This window comes from Tachysurus vachellii, chromosome 25 (genome assembly GCF_030014155.1).
Source record: "Tachysurus vachellii isolate PV-2020 chromosome 25, HZAU_Pvac_v1, whole genome shotgun sequence".
NCBI classification, from domain to species: Eukaryota; Metazoa; Chordata; class Actinopteri; order Siluriformes; family Bagridae; genus Tachysurus; species Tachysurus vachellii.
Genome location: NC_083484.1, coordinates 10,618,378 through 10,635,732, shown reverse-complemented (window position 1 = coordinate 10,635,732; position 17,355 = coordinate 10,618,378). Strand labels below are relative to the sequence as shown.

The 17,355-nt window shown below is 37.4% G+C and overlaps 1 protein-coding gene across 5 annotated transcripts in view; it reads right to left on the bottom strand.

The window, feature by feature from the left end:
* The window catches only part of arhgef1b (Rho guanine nucleotide exchange factor (GEF) 1b), a 38,301-nt gene that overhangs the window by 6,287 nt on the left and 14,659 nt on the right, over positions 1 to 17,355 (bottom strand). For 2 of the 5 annotated variants that reach the window (XM_060862280.1, XM_060862281.1), the window contains exons 5-27: positions 16,638 to 16,736; positions 16,007 to 16,049; positions 15,650 to 15,755; positions 14,731 to 14,871; positions 11,972 to 12,001; positions 11,410 to 11,509; positions 11,145 to 11,205; positions 10,640 to 10,669; positions 8,620 to 8,826; positions 8,072 to 8,207; positions 7,258 to 7,269; positions 6,322 to 6,477; positions 5,731 to 5,918; positions 5,016 to 5,162; positions 4,829 to 4,911; positions 4,541 to 4,666; positions 3,542 to 3,656; positions 2,250 to 2,350; positions 1,463 to 1,537; positions 1,298 to 1,373; positions 1,002 to 1,169; positions 833 to 920; positions 582 to 701 (exon numbers count right to left, since the gene is read on the bottom strand). In XM_060862280.1, the coding sequence (XP_060718263.1) occupies positions 582 to 701; positions 833 to 920; positions 1,002 to 1,169; positions 1,298 to 1,373; positions 1,463 to 1,537; positions 2,250 to 2,350; positions 3,542 to 3,656; positions 4,541 to 4,666; positions 4,829 to 4,911; positions 5,016 to 5,162; positions 5,731 to 5,918; positions 6,322 to 6,477; positions 7,258 to 7,269; positions 8,072 to 8,207; positions 8,620 to 8,826; positions 10,640 to 10,669; positions 11,145 to 11,205; positions 11,410 to 11,509; positions 11,972 to 12,001; positions 14,731 to 14,871; positions 15,650 to 15,755; positions 16,007 to 16,049; positions 16,638 to 16,736 (2,408 nt within the window). The remainder of the gene's footprint in view (positions 1 to 581; positions 702 to 832; positions 921 to 1,001; positions 1,170 to 1,297; positions 1,374 to 1,462; positions 1,538 to 2,249; positions 2,351 to 3,541; positions 3,657 to 4,540; positions 4,667 to 4,828; positions 4,912 to 5,015; positions 5,163 to 5,730; positions 5,919 to 6,321; positions 6,478 to 7,257; positions 7,270 to 8,071; positions 8,208 to 8,619; positions 8,827 to 10,639; positions 10,670 to 11,144; positions 11,206 to 11,409; positions 11,510 to 11,971; positions 12,002 to 14,730; positions 14,872 to 15,649; positions 15,756 to 16,006; positions 16,050 to 16,637; positions 16,737 to 17,355) is intronic. The other 3 variants (XM_060862282.1, XM_060862283.1, XM_060862284.1) reach the window with 3 other exon arrangements.

Sequence of the window (17,355 nt, the reverse complement as noted above, 5' to 3'; positions counted from 1 at the left end):
AGGTTCTGCAATTTATTGTTAATTACGCAATAACGTAATCAAAAAATTATTATAGGCTTAAAAACACACTTTTCATAATATTCTAAACCTCAAACAGAAAAGAAAATAAATTAAAATAAATACCAATATATTAATGCCAATAGACATGTTGTATTACATTTTTAAACTGGGTTAGAGAAAGAGAGAAAGTGAGTGACATACGGCTAAGAATGGTGATCCATACTCAGAATTTGATCTCTACATTTAACCCATCCAAAGTGCACACACACAGCAGTGAACACACACACACCGCGAACACACACCGGGAGCACTGGGCAGCCATTTATGCTGCGGCACCCGTGGGGCAGTTGGGGGGTGGGGTTCGGTGCCTTGCTCAAAGGCACCTCAGTTGTGGCCGGCCCGAGACTTGAACCCAAACCTTAGGGGTAGGAGTCAGACTCTCTAACCATTAGGCCACGACTTCCCCCCATTTTTGACATTGATGCATCTATTTTTGCAGTGTATGAAATTTTATGTAAATAAAAGTTTTTAACTGATCACAAATGATTGACAAACCTTTAACAAATATTTTTTATACTTACAAGGCAGTATATCCCAGTGCAGAGCTGTTACTTGGCACGCTGCCAAGCCTCATCCTATCCAGCGTATGACCAGCGCTCTTTTTCAACTCATCCACTGATGACTTTATCAAATCTGTCCATCTACAAGACAAAGGTTTGTATCCATTGAAAATCTACGGTACAGATTACTAATGAAACAATGCTGGTCCTTCTGATGTCTTCTGTTCCGCTGTAAACCCTACTGTGTTACTTTTTACCACACACACGCTCACATTTTTCGTTCCGCAACAGACTGGGCCACGAGTTCATAGATCTGAGCTCCACTCTCCCAGGTGAAGATAACATAGAAGGCCTTCCGATCTGGGGGAAAGAAGGTATTAATGTTAATTTCAGGAAAGAATCTTACCGTCCTACTTGTGGGGGACGAGGACACACACTTACCTGTAGCTACATCTCGCAGGAAAGCCGATTCCAGCTTTATGATGGGGCTGAGCATTTGTTTGCCTTCCTGGGCAGCAATGTTACTCTTACTTTGGCATTTCAAGAGCATCTTATCATCTTGTTTCTGCAGAAGGACCAACATGTCTCCCAGCAACACACCCTGCACATCTGGGGAAACACACACACACACGTTAGTGTTACTAGGCCAAAATTCCATTAAAAATTAATTGTAATTAATTATGTGCCCAAGTTGTACATTTATAATTGTTGTGAAAATACTAAGCAGACTTTATTACCTAGAGTTTTTTCCTTAGTCACCCTCCATGTAAGTGGCCCCTCATAAACCATAGATCTTGTTGTCAGGTCAATACCCTGAAAAAGAGACTAATCTCTTAAAACCTAACATTTACTTTGTTACACGATGCTTACTGCGTACAGAGAGGCATGAGACAATGTCTTACCCTGTACTCTGAGTATAGTTCATTGCTGGGCTTCAGCCCTGAAGTGTCCAACCTGCGCTGGTAGTCTCTTAAAGTCTTGTAAAGGAAAACAAGCCAGCATTACAGATCATTCGTTATGGATATGGGGACATACAGAGAAAACGTTAAAGAAAACGGCCATAGAGATAATGAACTGAAGGAGTTTGAGAGGATTATGACTTATGGCAGGGGAGTATTCATGTTTGTTTTCATATCAGTCTGTCAGATTCTCAGTGCACAATCCTTTTTTTTTTTTTTAAAAAAAATAAGGATAGGTATACAATTGGTTTTAACATGTTAATGAAAAATGGCATGCCATTAGCACATTATTGAGTAGTGGAGGTTATGACCATAACCGAGACAAGCTGTTTTTTTCTGAGCAAGAAGGATTCTGTGTATTTAATGAGCCAGATAAGCAGCACGATCGAGGTGATCCACGGCCATATGATTAACGGGGCTGTGATTCTAGAATTTATGGGACAATTCAATTATACGGGTCATTTCTGAATGAATTCTTTTGTGCATGCATTTTGTGCAAGTCAAGTCATTGCCAAGCCTAAAGAATGAGAAATGAAGAAAGTCATTTAAAATAAACTTTTATCCTGGAATCTTGGGAGAATTTTCACAGTGTTCTTTGATGTACTGTGTCTAATAATATGGCTATGTTAAAAATTATTGGCCATCTTTGACCTTTTCAACAAAGCCCTCAACATTTTTCTTATTAAAATGTTAAATTCAAAAAATGGGTCTGCGCTAAAAAAGCTCCTACCAGAAGATTCTCCATGTATTTCACCTCCTCATTGACATGGTTTAGGATCTTTCGACAGCATTCGGCAGCTTGTTGGATATTTTCCTTCTCCAAATTATCTTCTGTAGGAAGGAAACCGTTCCACACAAGTGAAAAAAATTGCAAAACCACCCTGAATTACTGTTAAACTGGGTAAAAGCAGGTACACTGATGCTTTTGTATCCTGGATTATACATCATATTTTGATCAATTTCTCAATCTGATCTGTTTTCGCTGCCGTCCTAATACAGGTCATCTGGTGGACAACAAATTTACTTTGGTGAGTTTTTCTGTGCTCTTGTATTAAAACTTTGTATTTTATCCTGTAATCTGTTTAGCTAGTGGCTAATGAGTGTTTTTTGGTGTTGTTATCTACCTCGGTTTAGTCTCTGATCAGTTTTACATAGCAGGATAAAGACGTAATTGCTGACACTACATAATGTTTGTTTCTTTATACTGCAAATTATTCAATAAGTAAAAACTACAGAGCTTTTCCGCTTCATACGTTGTCTTTTTTTAAGCAGATACACTATATGGTCTGAAGCAGCGGTGTCCAATCTTATCCGGAAAGGGCCGATGTTGGTGCAGGTTTTCATTCCAACCAAGCAGAAGCCACACCAGAGTCTACTAAAAGCCGAGAACAACTGATTCAACAGGTGGAATCAGGTGTGGCTTCTGCTTGGTTGGAATGAAAACCTGCACCCACACCGACCCTTTGTGGATAAGATTGGACACTGCTGGTCTAAAGTGTCTGGATACCGGACAATCACACACAAACTCCTGTGCTTTTTTTGTAGACTTATTCCCCATTTACTCTTATAATAACATCCATTGTTCTGAGACTTTCCACTAGATTTTGTCTGTGGCGATTTGCCCATTCAGCCACAAGAGGATTAGTGAGGTTTGGCACTGATGTTAAGCTGGAGCTCTTTCCCACCCACAACTGTCATACTGGAATGTATCTAGAACTTAGTTACAAATATTTGGTCATATAATGTATAATCTCAGAATCATAAATACTTGAGGTACATCCCAAAATAAACAGAGCACGAGTGCGCCATTCTTTGCTGTTTTGGAACTCAGGCCTCAATTCACACTGAATGTGTATTTGATGCTTTGGATTCACCCTGATCCTGTGAGTACTAAATATAAATTAATGAAAAAATGAGTGAACGAATAACAAATGAAATAAAAAAACCATCAAATAGATCACCAAAGCTTTGTTTATCGATTAAGTACTGTACTTTTTTTACCCGGCTAAAATAAAAAAATACCTGTACTCTTGGCAATGTTTTCCAACAGCAGAGGGTACTTGGTTAGTCTCTGCATCTCAATGGGGATGATGTCCTTCAGCTGTAATCTTCTGCACTGTGGCTTACTCTCTGCCTCCTAAAACATACAGCCAGGAAAATGTGCATTACATTGTATACCATTCTATCATGGGTGGATTGTATTTATATATAGTAAGGGATATATATATATATATATATATATATATATATACATATATACACACACACGTACATACATGCATATAATGAGGTGATCCACGGCCATATGATTAATTGGGCTGTGATTATAGAATTTATGGGACAATTTAATTATACAAGTCATTTCTGAATGAATTCTTTTGTGCATGCTGAATATGTACTGCTACGGGATACTATCAAGTCAAGTCACTGTCAAGGCTAAAGAATGAGAAATGAAGAAAGTCATTTAAAATAAACTTTTATCCTAAAATCTTGAGAAAACTTTTCGCAGTGTTCTTTTAGGTTCTGTCTCTAAAAATATGGCTACATTATTGGCCATCTTTGACTTTTTCAACAAAGCCCTAAACATTTTTCTTATTAATATGTTATTAAAATCGAAAAATGGGTCTTCGCTAGAAAAGTTCCTACCAGAAGATTCTCAATGTATTTCACCTCCTCACTGACATGGTGACACACACACGTATATATACGTAACACAACAGCTTACAGAACCTTACACTACATGTAGTAATTTTGATATTCTGATAATATCTGCTATATGACCCTCTAATATTAGTCTAATAAGTATTCTTAGTCTGTAATCTAGTGAAGCAGTACCGATGTATTCATCGATAATGACGTCTTCAAAAGCATTGAGGATGTCCACCAAATACAGTGAATGGAAGTTCTATAAATAAATTATCCTACAGTAAACTTTTATGACTGGAGTCAGCGGTCGAAGCGGAAGTGTAGAAGCCATTGTTGAAACAAAGTTGTGTACAAAGCACTTGCGTGTGTCTTTACCAGTATGAAGGCATTAAAGCGCGGCTCTTTCTTCTGCTTGTTCTTGATTTGAACCAGAGTCCATGACTGACGACTACAGAAACGAGCTGTGAGCTTCTGGAACCATTCGCCCTCTGAGCCATTAAACTGTGAGATTGTGAGATTAATGGCTTATGTGAGAGAATTGTCTTATGCCAGCTTACAAACATACAAACCCTACATAACTTAAAGTAGCAAAATATAAAGTAGTCAAATGACAAAATAATCGCCCGATATCCAATTATCTTCTAGATATATTACGATACTCACTCTGTTCAGCAGCAGAGTGCTGATTTGTTTAACCACATAATCATCATCTTGGCGGAGTTTCTTCAGATTCTCATAGAAAGCATCTGAAAGAATAATTTCCAATAAATATAAACGCCTTTTTTGTTGTTGTTGTTTTTTTTTTTGTTTCTTCAAACCTTGATACAAAGTCATCCAAGAGAGGACTCACAGTGCATGTCCAGAATCTCATCCAAACTAGGGAAGACTGCGGCCAGCTCGGTAGGTTCCATGAGTCCCTCTCTTTCCAGTGGACGAGAAAACACGGTCTGCAGTACACTCAGCATGCGCACATGAGCATGCTCTGTTGCAAACAACTCTGTAGGTCAAACAGGACAGAAAATGAGAGGTGAGAGAAAACAATTCAAAAATAAAACAAGTCAAAATGGGATTAAAGTCAAAGCAAGGTGCAAGATTATAGTTTTTAGTAGAAAATATATGATATATAAGCTTCCACCCAGTGTCTAATATATGCAGGTAGGTAAAACTGACTACGGTAAGTTGCACGTAGATACGAAGGAGCATGACTTTATGTGCCCTGTGATGGATATAGCCACTGGTGGTGAAAAACTCAATATGGTCCAAACAATTTTGTACTTTCACAAGCTACTTTTCTGAGGTTGAAACTGTATACAGAGTTTTAGCGTAACCACGAGAGGAACTGTCACTTGCCTGATGGCGAGTACAAAACCTTTACACTTGATTATTATTTTTTTTCTCTTTTGGGCAAAAATGCTCTAATAAATATTACTGTGTATTTATAGTTATAGAGTCTTTCATAATAATGTAGGATGTAGCACTTTGATAGTTTCTACCTTCAACCTTATATTAGACCACAATCCATTTATATTAGTTTTTTGGTTTTCTGGGAATATTCATTTACATACCGTTGATGACTTCCTGCCTCTTTGTCTCTTTCTTAGTGAGTTTACTCAGAGTCTCACTGGAGGAAAGCTCTCTCCAGTTGGGTGGGTCCTGCTCTAATTCCAGGAGCCGGGGCTCCACTTCCTCTTGCTGAGTAAAGGAGCCACTGCCTTTAAAAGGGCCATCGACTGGCATTACTGGTGAATCCCCTCTAAAACAGTGAAAGCCAAATGTTAGAAGTGAACAATTGTGGACCTTTGTGTGTTTCTCTCCATCACTGTGATCTGTAAATCTGTGGAATTATAATCCCCATTATTTAGTTAAAATGTTAAGGAATTAAAGTAGATCAGACATCTGGTTGGTTATGATTAACAGCATCAGTTACTGAATCCCTGCTGTGCATCTTCCTCCCAGGGAGTGTTTATGAACATATTTGCACGTGTCTTTCCCTCTAGCATGTATCAGTACATGCATAATTATAAAATGTATGGGTCTTAATAACATGTGATGCCACCTGAGGCAAATGTCTCAGTGTGCGCTTACAGATTTTGTCGCAAATTTGATTAAATCTGAGTTGTGTTTTTATGTAGATTTGTGTTTTCATGCAGTCTTACAATCTGGCAGGCTGGGGAAAAGGTGAAGGGGGTTGGGAAGTGGAAGTTGACTGAAGGTCCACATCGCTACGGGAACGAGATTGTTTAGCCCGAGTAGAGCCACCTCGGCGAGAGTGGCAGCGTTCCACACACAGACTCTCACTGCGACGCACACTCCTGAATACACCAGTTAAGGGAGTGGGGAGAGGAAGGGTACAGGGAGAAAAGTACGACAGAGGAAAGGGAAAAGACGAGTGCATGAAAGGTTGTTTGGGGGTGGGGTGGGGGGTGACACGAAAGGAGAGTACATTTTGAAATTGAAAGAAGGATAATGAAAGCATGCACAAGTAAAAAGTAGAAAGGTTATGGAAGAGAAAATATGAAGAGAGATCATAAATAATGACAGAAAACCGGTTCATAACATCAACACCACACAGACTCCTTCCCACCTCAAGAATCTGGTGCTGCTCTGAGCAAGTCTATTACATAAAACATCTCATTCTCTGACATAAAGCTGAATAAAGTTACTTCTGTGCAAAATAAGCAACAGATGAAATACTGTCCAATTTAGAAATGTATACGGTTCCAAATTATACAGACTACACATACAGACACATTCCATTATTCCGCTTGAACACAGCTTACACCACAACCGCAAGGTCGAATGTTTGACAAAAATATTACACGTCCGAAAGGTTCAGCGATGCTGTATCTGATGTACAAAAGGTCAATGTGAGAAGATTTAAAATCTGCTGATGTGACCAAAGGAATCACTTTTAAGTCGAATTTAAAAGTACACTTTTAAAACAGTTTTACACTAAAGAGTTATTCTATATTCTAGCACAAGATGGGTGTAGTATATGACATATATTGGTCTGTGTGTGGTATTAAATGAGTGTGGAATCAGTAGCAGGCTGAAGCTGGCAGAATATCCATGTCTCAGTCATGAAGACCCACCTTGTCTTCCGTCTGTAAAATATAGGACAAGCAAAAAAAAAAAAAAAAAAAACAGTTCTCATGGACAAGGTTCCAGTCAATACATGATCAAAACCTAACTCACATGACCACTATATAAAGAGCCACCACAATCACATTGAAAATTGAACTCAAAATGCCAGCACAAACTCCAACAAAAACTCCAACAAAACTACACAAAAATGGCAAAGACAGCAAAGCGAAACAAACTTCAACAAAGCAACTGCAAAGAAACAGAGCAAGAGAATGCACTAGACAAAGATTCTACAAACACAGCACATTAAATGTAAATTTAACAGCACTATTACCATTTGAAGACGCTTTCGGTAATTACAAGTCTGAGATGTTGCATAATCAAAGCTGTTCAACTTATAATGTAAAAAAATAACTTAAAGACACTTGCTATAAAGGAAAACAGCTTGAACAAATGCTCTTGATAGGCTGTCAATACAGACATAATATCAAGTAAGACAAGTGATAGATAGACATGAAAGACAGATATAGGACAGAACAAAGAGGACATTTTGGGAAGGTAGGGAAGTGAACATTTACAAACGTGTGTGTAATGAAGGTGTGCGACAAACTGGCGCAGATCCATCGACATAAAGCATAGATTGCGTTGTCAGCAGCATCAGCAACGAAGAGCACACAGCAAGGACTCAGGAGTGATGGACTTTCTCCCTCAGTTACAGCATAGTCCGATAGCTTGCTTTACTGTATATCTGGCAAATTTGAGTTTAAGACTCTTAAATTTTAGGTGGTAAGAAGCTCAGGTTCAATGTTACTCCTACACTACCTGTCCTTTTCATGGCTCTCTTCTACAGGGCCGTCGGGTGCAGCTGGAGGCTCCCAGACAATATCGACATTGGGGCACGCAGGAGATACGTCTCCACCGTCAGACACAGACTGCTCTGAACGACTGCTGGTCTGACCTGTGGAACAAACATGTACACGAATGATATTTAATAAATATCTCAAAGCTTCCAGGAAATTGCTAGTTATATACAGACTGGTATATAGATGGGTAATAAAGAGGCATAGAAAGGTGCTGGGTCAACATGAGCTTCACAGTAAGATTCACATCAAGAAGCAATTCCATATAGGACACAGTGATATAAAAATACAATGACAAGCTCTGTTTCTCTTTAAAGCTGCCTCCATTATTCTTTTTTTTTTTTTATTGACATTGCATAACACGGACGTGTCAAAGCGTGAAGACATAAGCGAGCGATGTGTCAAACGACACAGGATTGGCACTGTGGCCTTGATGGGATATATGAAACCAAACCAAATCAAAATGCCCTCCATTTAATGCCCTCCAGACTTAAAAAAAACACAACCTACCTGTCTCAGGCTGGGAAGCTTCAGGACTGGGGGTAACTATAATGTTGCTGTGCGTCACTTCAGTGGTCTCTGGTCCATGAGAGATGCTAGGTCCTGACGCGGCAGGTTTCCGAACCGGGCTGGGTAATACACTTCCGTCTGTAGTGGAGCCACGATGTACTAAGGTGCTCGCAGTATTCCTCCGTTCACTACTCCTGTCCTTATCGCCTAAGGAAAACAAATAGAAACTATAGAAACAGCAAGCAACAACTTAAGCAGTCATTTCATCAATAACAACATTTTGTTGAGCATGCAGAAAGTGGAAGGCTAGAAAGTAAATACAATTACGGAGTAAAGAATATTAGATTAAATCAGATGCATGAACAGTGTTAGTCCTCTTCCCAAACAAAGTTATATTAACACAAGACAAAGTTTATCACGTATTTATAAATGTATTATTAGTTACGTATTAAATACTTACTAAATACTCCAGTTAATGTATTTCGTTCGAAATTACAGGTATGCATACAGGTGCATCTCAATAAATTAGAATGTCGTGGAAAAGTTCATTTATTTCAGTAATTCAACTCAAATAGTGAAACTTGTGTATTATATAAATTCAGTACTGAAGTAGTTTAAGTATTTGGTTCTTTTAATTGTGATGATTTCGTCTCACAATTAACAGAAACCCAAAAATCTCAAAAATTTGAATACTTCATAAGACCAATAAAAAAAAAAAAAAAAGAAAAAAAAAAAAAAAAAAGAAAAAACACTTTTAGTGAATTGTCTGGCTTTTGGAAAGTCTGTTCATTTACTGTACATGTACTCAATAATTTGCTAGCCAGTCAAGCACACCAACACCATGGTCATTTAACCAACATTTGGTGTTTTCGGCAGTGTGGGCAGGTGCCAAATCTTTAAAAAGCTGGTCAGAAGAAGGAAGCATAAAGTGCTCTAAAATTTCTTGGTAAACAGATGCAGTTACTTTGGTTTTCATAAAACCACAGTGGACCAACACCAACAGATGACATTGCACCACAAATCATCACAGACTATGAAAACTTAACACTGGACATCAAGCAACTTGGGCAAGGAGCTTCTCTACCCTTCCTCCAGACTCAAGGACCCTGGTTTCAAAATGAAATACAAAACTTGCTCTCATCTAAAAAGAGGACTTTGGACCACTGGGAAACAGTCCAGTTCTTCCTCTCCTTAGCCCAGCTGAGACGCCTCTGACACTGTCTGTGGCTGAGGAGTGGCTTAACAAGAGGAATAACACAACTGTCATCAAATTCCTTGACACTTCTGTGTGTGGTGGCTCTTGATGCTTTGACCCCAGCCTCAGTCCATTCCTTGTGAAGTTTACCCAAATTCCCTTGAATCGATTTTGCTTGACAAGCCTCTCAAGGCTGTGATTCTCTCGGTTGGTTGTGCATCTTTTTCTTTCACACTTTTTCCTTCCACTCAATGTTCTGATAACATACTTGGATAAAGCACTCTGTGAACCAGCCAGCTTCTTTGGCAATGAGTGTTTGTGGCTTACCCTCCTTGTGAAGTGTGTCAATGATTGTCTTCTGGACAACGGTCTTCCCAATGATTGTGTAGCCAAAGTGAACCAAATTGAGAGAACATTCTGATGGCTCAGGAAACCTTTGCAGGAGCTTCGAGTTGATTTGCTGATTGGCATGTCACCATATTCTAAGTTTTTGTGATACCTTTTAGAATTGGTGGGATTTTGTTAAATCTGAGCCAAAATCATCACAATTAAAAGTACCAAAGACTTCAACTACAGGCTGTGTGTACTGAATTGACATAAAAAAAAAAAAAAAAACAAGTTTCACTAATTTAGTTGAATTTCTGAAATAAAGGAACTTTTCCATGACATTCTAATTTATTGAGATGCACCTGTATATACAAACCAAACACCACTATTGTGTTTAATTTAGAACATGCAAACGTGCACTGATTTCAAGTTTTGATTAGTAAGGGGTAGACCATGAAGGAAAAGGAGTGACTAGACAAAGAGATCAAACTAGTGTACCTTCGTTGTCCAATTTCATTTTGACCTCATCTGCAGGAGGAAAACATTGCAACAGAATGTTCCTTTAAATCCTGTAACACCTTAACCATCATAATGGTTTGTGTACTATATGCTGCTATATTTCTAAACTGAATCATACAAAGGAAGAAACAAACATATACCTTTAAGGTCACTGACATGTAAAAGAACACGGACATTAAGTATTTGCATGGGATGTGCAAGAAGGTCAAATACTGATAGTTACAGCACTGTTTTAATTTCACTGGGTTTCTTTTTTTTTTTAGCAGTAGTACAACTGCTTGTATTCACACGGGGTAACATAGATCTGAGCTCGTAATCTGAATACATCACGGACGACACTTACAGCAAGGTAACAACAAATGCTTAGTGAAATGAGTCATAGTGTAAAGTCTTTGCATCGTACAGTTGCTGCAGTTTTAATCCTCATATCAATGCAGAACTAAAAACAATATCAAGTCATGCAAAGAAGTGTGTAGATACGTACTGCTGCTACCTCCGATCCTCAAGATACTGAGGACCTTGGACTTGTCTTCCTTCTTTGGAACCTACACACAAATGCTTTTTTATTAATACACACACCCGTGATAAGAGGTGAATGAATAACAGAAGTCAGAATTAAGATGTACATCACTACGGTTTACTGGAGATCATTTTCTCAAAAATATTTTTAAACCTTTTTATGGATTGTTAAAATTTGCTAGCGTGACATTTTCCCTGCCAGAATGCTGATGGTGACAGATTCCTTGTACCTTCCTCCTGAAAAATCCTTTGCCCTTCTTGCTGTCTGGTGGTCTGCTCTTCACTCCAAGTTGCTTCATATAAAAACCAACTGCACCAAAAATGGCAGAACTAAAAGGTGGAAGTATACAGAAATTAATATATGTATTGTAAGTAGAAATGAACATTTCAAATGTATTAAACGATAAGTAATGGATAATAATGGAGAATGTAATATTGTCCTTTCTGAATAAATCAGATATTAAATAACTGACTCTTTTTTCTGGCTTCATCTTTACCAAGCCATATAACTCACATATAATTAAAATAAAATCGCATAATGAATGATATTATTAGGTTTCGTAAGTTAATTCCTAATGCTAAATTTATAGACTATTAAATTTAAAAAAAAAAAAAAACTTCTTGTAAAAAAAATATATATATATATAAAATAAAAAAATAAAAAAGCACTTACAGCATGAATCCTTCAGTTAAAAAGGAAAAGGGTTTTTTAATTTGATTACGACATTCAATAATCTACGATCGTGACAACAAAAAACATCATTATCATAATAAAAAAAGCTAAACACTCACCATTTATCTTCATCTGCAACAATTGCAGGGCTGCAAGTAATACAGAAGAAAAAATGTTAATACTGCTGGAACCCAAAACTGTAATTCTGACCATTTATAACATTTGTGTACTTGATGAAAACTGACTGAAAAAGTAGCAAGTCGGGTAATAAATCTACTTTAAAACACGCTGTTCCTAAAAGACTAAAACACACCAACAACCCTGTAAAAATTATTTATGGTCACAGACGGTTTAGGTTGAGTTTGTGTTTGTTAAGTCACTTTCAGAGGCATAAGTCATATGCCATCTCAGGTACATGGTACATCATCATGCTTGAGCGTAGGAAAAAAAAAAAAAAGACTGGACAGTGCTGAGAAACTACAGGAGGCTGAACATTGAAGAAACCTTCAAACGTCTATCACAGTAATTAAAGAACAAAAAAAAGGAAAGAAAAAAATTCTATTTCAATTTCTAGAACATTATTTCTAGGAATTCTACAACTGAAATGTGATGTTAAACTAATAGAGTCATCTCTCTGTTTAACAGGTAAGGCCTTTAACTTAAGAGGTTTATATTAAGAGAATGATATTTGTGTGACAACAGTTAACTTGTTCTCTTTTAATGGTTGATATTTTGTGTTACATTAAACAAACTAATGTTATGTGGCAAATTCCGTAACTCTATAAAATGAAGCTGTATGAAATGAAATTGTGACTGGTAATTGCTTGTAAACCCAGCTCAGATGATGGCTGGCTGTCAGATCTGCCATGCTCTCAGCTGAAATGAGAATATACTAGTGAGTTATTAGCACTAGGTTTATGCTCATCATACTCCAGTAATACTGAGAAAACACTAAAAACTGCAGCACGTAGTTACATCCTCAGAGTAATGAAGGCTTGAGGTTGTTTTCCAAACTATATTCTACAGTCTAAATGTTTTGTTAGTACAGTAATAGTGTCCTATTACAACATTTTGCGATTTGCAATAGTGCTGTTGTGTTCTGTTCCTGACTCAAACTGTGCTATTTGTCTTAACAACTGTATTTGCCTTTAGATGAAGCTGTGAGAACTAGGAGACGTTTGGGGATCCTTTTCCTGAACAAACCACTCTGGTCTGTTTTAACTGCCTCGTCTTGCAGTCTGAATATCCTTAGCTTACCCTTTCCATCACCCTGGCAGAGAGCCAGAAAGAAATAGCTTCCTGCCAACGTGTCCCTGCTGGCTTCTTCGGCTCTCTAACTCTTCCTTTCCTCCTTATTTCCCATCCTTCCAGCTCAATCTCCATTAAGCTGGTATTTTTTTCACTTCCATTATATAGGGAGTTCATAAAAACAAACAAAAACATGTCCATATTAAACTGAAAGAATTTGGACGGTTGTTTTGATATTAACTGATACTGCCTTTAAGCCCCGCCCCTTCCCCAATCTCACGTAGTGTGCGCTGAACACTCGAACACACCCTGGCTTTCTGTCAATAAATGAATATTTTATAAAACGCATCACTGTATGCCCTACTTAGCTTGCGATAGAAAAGAACGTATTACATACAGATTTGTTATTTCAGCTTAAAATGGGCAAAAATTGCACTTTTGGATTTTGGCCAAAAGAGAAAATAAGGACAAAGGTTTTGTAAATGCAACCCTTTACAAATAATTTGAACACTAATTAGAAAGTGACTAAATTGTTTTTTAGGCTCTGCTCAGCACTGTAGATGTGATCCAGGACATTGAAAAGCAACAGAATAATTAAAAAAAAAAAAAAAAATGTTGGCCATGTGGAAATTAGAGAAACGATATGAAAACAGTGCAGACATTTCAGTGGTGGCACAATGGTTTAGGCTCTGGGTTACTGATCAGAAGGGCAGCGTAAGAAAGGTCCTTAATCCTCTCAGCTTCAGGAGTGCCATGTCATGGCTGAACGTGCACTCTGAAACCGAACTTCCTAACAATATGGAATAAGAGAAGACTTTTTTGTCCCTTTTTATTTTTTGTTTTCTTCACACTGTTAACTGTATATAACTGTGCTTTAACCTAAAAGTCCACCATCCAGATAGATTTTTTCACTGCTAACAGACACTGAAAGCCTCCCAGGCTTGCATTAAACTTGAACTGTGGGAAATGCTTGGATTTCTTTCCTTATTAAGACTATCGTTTTTGACCAAATAAATAAGTTTCTGTAACTGTGGCACCGCACCACCTCTCTGACCCATAAACCTTTAAGAAACTTGATAAAAAAAAGGGACAAATTGCCTAGATCCTTAACAAATCTCTAACAGGCCGATGTGGGATCTCTCTCTCGTGCTGGAGTTCCTAAAATCTCCTCCTTACTAGCTTATGCAACATGATAAACTGAAAACTGTCATCTGGCTAATTTTATGCACTTCAGACAGCAGGAAAAAAAAAACTGGGACATCTTACATAATCAACTAAAAAGGCAATATACTCTAGTGAGGCCTAGGCTTTATATGTATGGTGGTTTTTCCTCACTGTGTCAAGTAAAGCTCACCAAAACTAATGCATGTCAGTGACACGATTTGTATTCTCAAAAATCATAAGGTCTGATTTAGCAAACTCCATGTAGCTATGCACTTCAGGGAATACAGAAAACATCCCATTATGTCCAAGTGTACAAATGCTCTATTGTCACGATTACTGTATATAAAATAAATCATTCCCATAAGCATCATTATCAATTAAAAAAAAAAACAGTATAAAATGTATATATTATAGACTTTGAGACACAGAACTATCACTCCTACCATTTTAAACTGTACAAACTCACTTGGATTCAGTCAACTTCTCTAGAAGTCTCTCAGCCACTGCTTTCTCCTTCATTTCTCTGGGAACACGGTCTGTTGGATAGTGATTCTCCACCTCAGCCAGCTCAAGTTCATTCGGGGTCATTCCCATCATCCTTTTCTTCCTAAACGGTTAAAAGTTTGGAAAAACAAAAGAAAGTACATCTGAGCAATATCTCATACCAGAATCAAGGCTGAACGTTAAGAGAACATGACAAAATCTGATGCAATACTGAATCCAAAGCAGACTTAACCAGAATGTTAAACTACTACCTTGATTTGCCATCTGAAAACCCTTCGTTTTGTTTTTTAAATATTACAATATTAATCATAAGAAATATCGCAGTGTGAGTCTTCAGTGTTGTTCAACCCTACAAGAAGTCTAGATTATTGGCTCGATATATTACCAGTGATAATGAAAAAAAGGGACATTTCACTGAGAATAATCTGTAATGACCAAATAATAATTATAATAATAATCAATTCTAAATAATAATTACATATAAAAAGTCCAGTCCTTCACTAAGGCTTGGAGCATTAAAATCCATCCATATATGACACACACACGCGTGTAAATAATAATAATAATAATAATAGAAACACACACATATTTCTCAGCATTCCTATAAACAGCTACATAATGTTTTCTTTGCCTTACAACCCGACTGTGTAACTGACTTTAAATGATTCAATTATAAATGGTCACTTGTAAACAATGCTTTTTAAGCATCCTAATTCTGCACTGCATTCTGTCACCTATTCCTTCACATAAAACTGCCAGTGCTCTATACAGCATTCATGGCAGGGTTTGACAGCATGGATGTAATAAATATTTTTAGTAGAACATAAGCATGTCTAGTCAGACATCATAAGGTCATCCTAGTGTGAAAACCCTCTTCTGACCTGAAGTCTTCAAGCTGTCGCAGGACCTCCATGGTTTGATTGTTCTGTATTTCCTGAGCAAATCGCTTCTGCTGGTCCTCACTGATGAGGTCTGGACGCGTACGGTCTGAAACGCACAGAAAATGAAACTTCAAAAATAAAGAACAAACTTTAAGACAGCGTCCAAAATATTTTACACAATCCAAATAAAATAACAGTATCATTTTAATAAACAAGTTACAATTATTTTTTTTAAATATTATTCTTTAAAAATTATTTACTTCTTGCTTTAACTTTAAAAACACAATAATTAGATGTGGTGATGTATTTTGTTACTATTCCTGATTCATACGTTTTATTTTCTGATAATCAGCTTACCCAACTCGTATGCTATATGATATGGTACTGCTACTCTTAGAATCTGGGGGGAAAAAAGATGAATAAACAAAGCAAGGTATACATTATACAGTGCACCACTAGATGGTCCTACAGCTTTAAAATTCCCAGCCAGTGTTCTAGCATTCCTGAGTTACATTCCCTGACAAAATCTTTTTTAACCTGAACTTGCTTGAAATAAACAGAATCAGACTCTCAGGTAAGGAAATGAAAAAGAGGTTCCTAACTCCTGGGGTTCCCTTACACTTCACCCTACTGTCCATCCAGTTCGTTCTTAAGCTCTGACCTCATTAAGACCAGGTGTATTTGATGGGAGGAAAGGTTGAAATTCTGGAAGGGCAACCAGGAGTTAAGAACCGAGTTGCTTAAGAAAGACAAAGATGTGAATCTATTCTCCCATTCAGATGTTGGAAGGTAGAGAAAAACAGAAAAACAGAAAAACAAAGGGGGGGGGAGCAAGCTCACAGACTAAATGAAAAACATGGACAGCAAATGAGATGATGACAGACTGGAAACTGAGAGAACAACACAAAGTGTGTTGAGAAACCACAGACATTAAATGATAAACAGGCATAAATTTCTACTTGTGATTTCAGCATGCGTTTTCACTCACTGCTCCTTTATCCAAGAAATTGTTGTAGAAGTCCACAAAGTGTTTCTTGGTCTCTTTGGTACTGAGGCTCCTGAAGAGGTCAGCATGCAGGTAGGACAACTGTGGTTGGATGGATTGAAAGACAGACAGACAGATGATACATATTACCAAACGGTAAGACTTGTCCACAACTCATTCAAGCTTCAGAACAAAAGTACTGCATCCAAATGCGTCTACGTCGATGTGGACCTGCTTTAATTTAGTTCACGATGTTAAACTTTGTGGGTTGCTCAAATTTGGCTTTAATTTCAAATCATCAGAATGACCCTAGAACATTCGACTAACAGAGGTGAAAATATGAAAACTGATATTTACTAAAGTCTGTAAATTTCACTGATACTGGACCTCATTTTCCTTTATTTTCATCTCTCAATAAAGTTGTGTGCAAATAATATCATCATGCAAACCTATATTTTTAACAAGTTGCAATCAGAAATATTCAACCTCCCAAAGTATCAAACCCCCCAAAGATTTCAAGGATTTATCGATTCAAGTTTTTTCAAAGAGCAAAATTCTGCTTTGGATGACTTCATTATAAGGTGATTGATTTTATAGATCAACACAGAAGATGGATGATGTATTATTTGTGTGTAACAGTATATTTTCTTATTGTTAAGATATCCATGTCACAATTATTCAAACCCTATATAATATTGGTGTTTTTAAAGCTTTCTGACCG